Source organism: Octopus bimaculoides, unplaced genomic scaffold (assembly GCF_001194135.2).
Source record: "Octopus bimaculoides isolate UCB-OBI-ISO-001 unplaced genomic scaffold, ASM119413v2 Scaffold_35524, whole genome shotgun sequence".
Taxonomy (NCBI): domain Eukaryota; kingdom Metazoa; phylum Mollusca; class Cephalopoda; order Octopoda; family Octopodidae; genus Octopus; species Octopus bimaculoides.
This window is the reverse complement of record NW_026378656.1, coordinates 1-1,682: the sequence shown is the minus strand read 5'-3', so window position 1 is coordinate 1,682 and position 1,682 is coordinate 1. Positions and strand designations below refer to the sequence as shown.

General features: G+C 35.3%; 1 protein-coding gene across 1 annotated transcript; it reads left to right on the top strand.

Annotated features, from left to right (window-relative positions):
* Window positions 1–978: 978 nt before the first annotated feature.
* On the top strand, window positions 979–1,677 carry LOC106867057 (chitin deacetylase 7; the record flags this gene model as incomplete). Its single annotated transcript, XM_014921054.2, has 1 exon — window positions 979–1,677. A coding segment is annotated over one exon (699 nt), but the record flags the coding sequence as incomplete, so codon positions are not given.
* Window positions 1,678–1,682: the final 5 nt, after the last annotated feature.

Below are 1,682 nucleotides of genomic sequence, written 5' to 3'. Positions count from 1 at the left end.
CCTGGGTTCTCATTCCTAAGGTATTTTTCGATGTTGCTCTTGTTGTTGTTGTTGTTGTTGTTGTTTTTGTTGTTGTTCAGGTCACTACCTGGAATCGAACTCGGATCCGAGTTCGATTCCAGGCAGTGACCTTAATAATAATAATAGTACTAGTAGTGGTAGTAGTAGTAGTAGTAGTAGTAGTAGTAATAATAGTAGAAGTAATAGTAGTAATAATAGTAGAAGTAATAATAATAATAATAGTAGTAGTATTAGTAGTAATAATAATGACAACAACAACAACATCGAAAAATACCTTAGGAATGAGAACCTAGGTTCGAAATTTCCCCAAGACACCTGATGAAGGTTGGAGGGTATATCAGCCGAAACGTTGTGTTAACAACAAACACGATGAGGACAACTATCCGTCAAATGTAAATAATGTAAATAAAGTACCATTATATTACTTTGTAATATACATTCCCTGATAGTTAATAACCATTCAGCTAAAATGAAGTATAGTTAACGTTGATGGAAATCTCTCCAAGATATTATAAATGAACTGCGTTCACTTATATTCCTCGATAAGCAAGCCATTGAGTCACCGGATATTTTTCTATGTATTACAAACATATTTAGATCTATGTATTCCCACGAAGATTTTCAGTGATCTTTGAAATAATTATTTAATAGTGCTATATAATTATTTATTTTTCTCCGATAGCAATAATCGTATAAATGGCTATGCTTACAAGATAACTGCATCATTCTGCTCTCTGTTGAAGAACAACCTTCCAAAAATCCCCACGGTAAATGAAATTTTTGCGCAGTTTTCTCTGATTCTACAGATTTCCCCTATTGTTTGCACAGTTTCATTTTTACCCTCGTACCAATGGTTGAAACTCATGTTTCTTTTTTATTATTGTAGATCAATAGCTCTAGGCCTCATTCCATATAAGAGTTAGTTAGTAGATATGTGTTCGTATCTATTAAAAAAAAAACGTTCATCTTTTGATTGGACTTTATGATTTTTACTTTGCAGGTCCCTGTCGTCCAGAACATTGCAAGTTACCGAACTGTAAATGTCCTGGGCCTGAAATTCCAGGCTCATTGCCAACAAATGCAATTCCGCAGATAATTCTATTGACTTTTGATGACGGAATTAATGAGCATAATATCGGTTATTACAGAGATTTGTTTAGCATGAACCTAACCAATCCAAACGGCTGTCCAATTCAAGCAACATTTTTCGTTTCCGGCGATAATACTAATTATAACAGTGTGAAAGAATTATATGACCAGGGGCATGAAATAGCTTCTCATAGCAAATCGCATAAATTTCCAGAAGATTACTGGTTGAATGCTGATTACAAGACTTATACCGATGAAATAAATGGCATGAAAATCTGGCTTAGTGAAAAGTCCGATATTCCAGCAGAAGATATTCGAGGAATGCGTTCACCGTTTCTTGCACTGGGAAAAGATGCCCAGTTCAAAAGTTTGGAAGATCATAGATTTTACTACGATAGTTCGATGGTTACAGGTTCAATGTCTGATACTACAGAGATACCAACGTGGCCCTTTACACTTGATTACCCGGTTAACTGGAAATACTGTGCACTTAAATACTGCCCAGAGAAATCATATCCAGGTTTATGGGAAGTCCCACTTATACGTTGGTACAATGACAAAGGCAGTGCTTG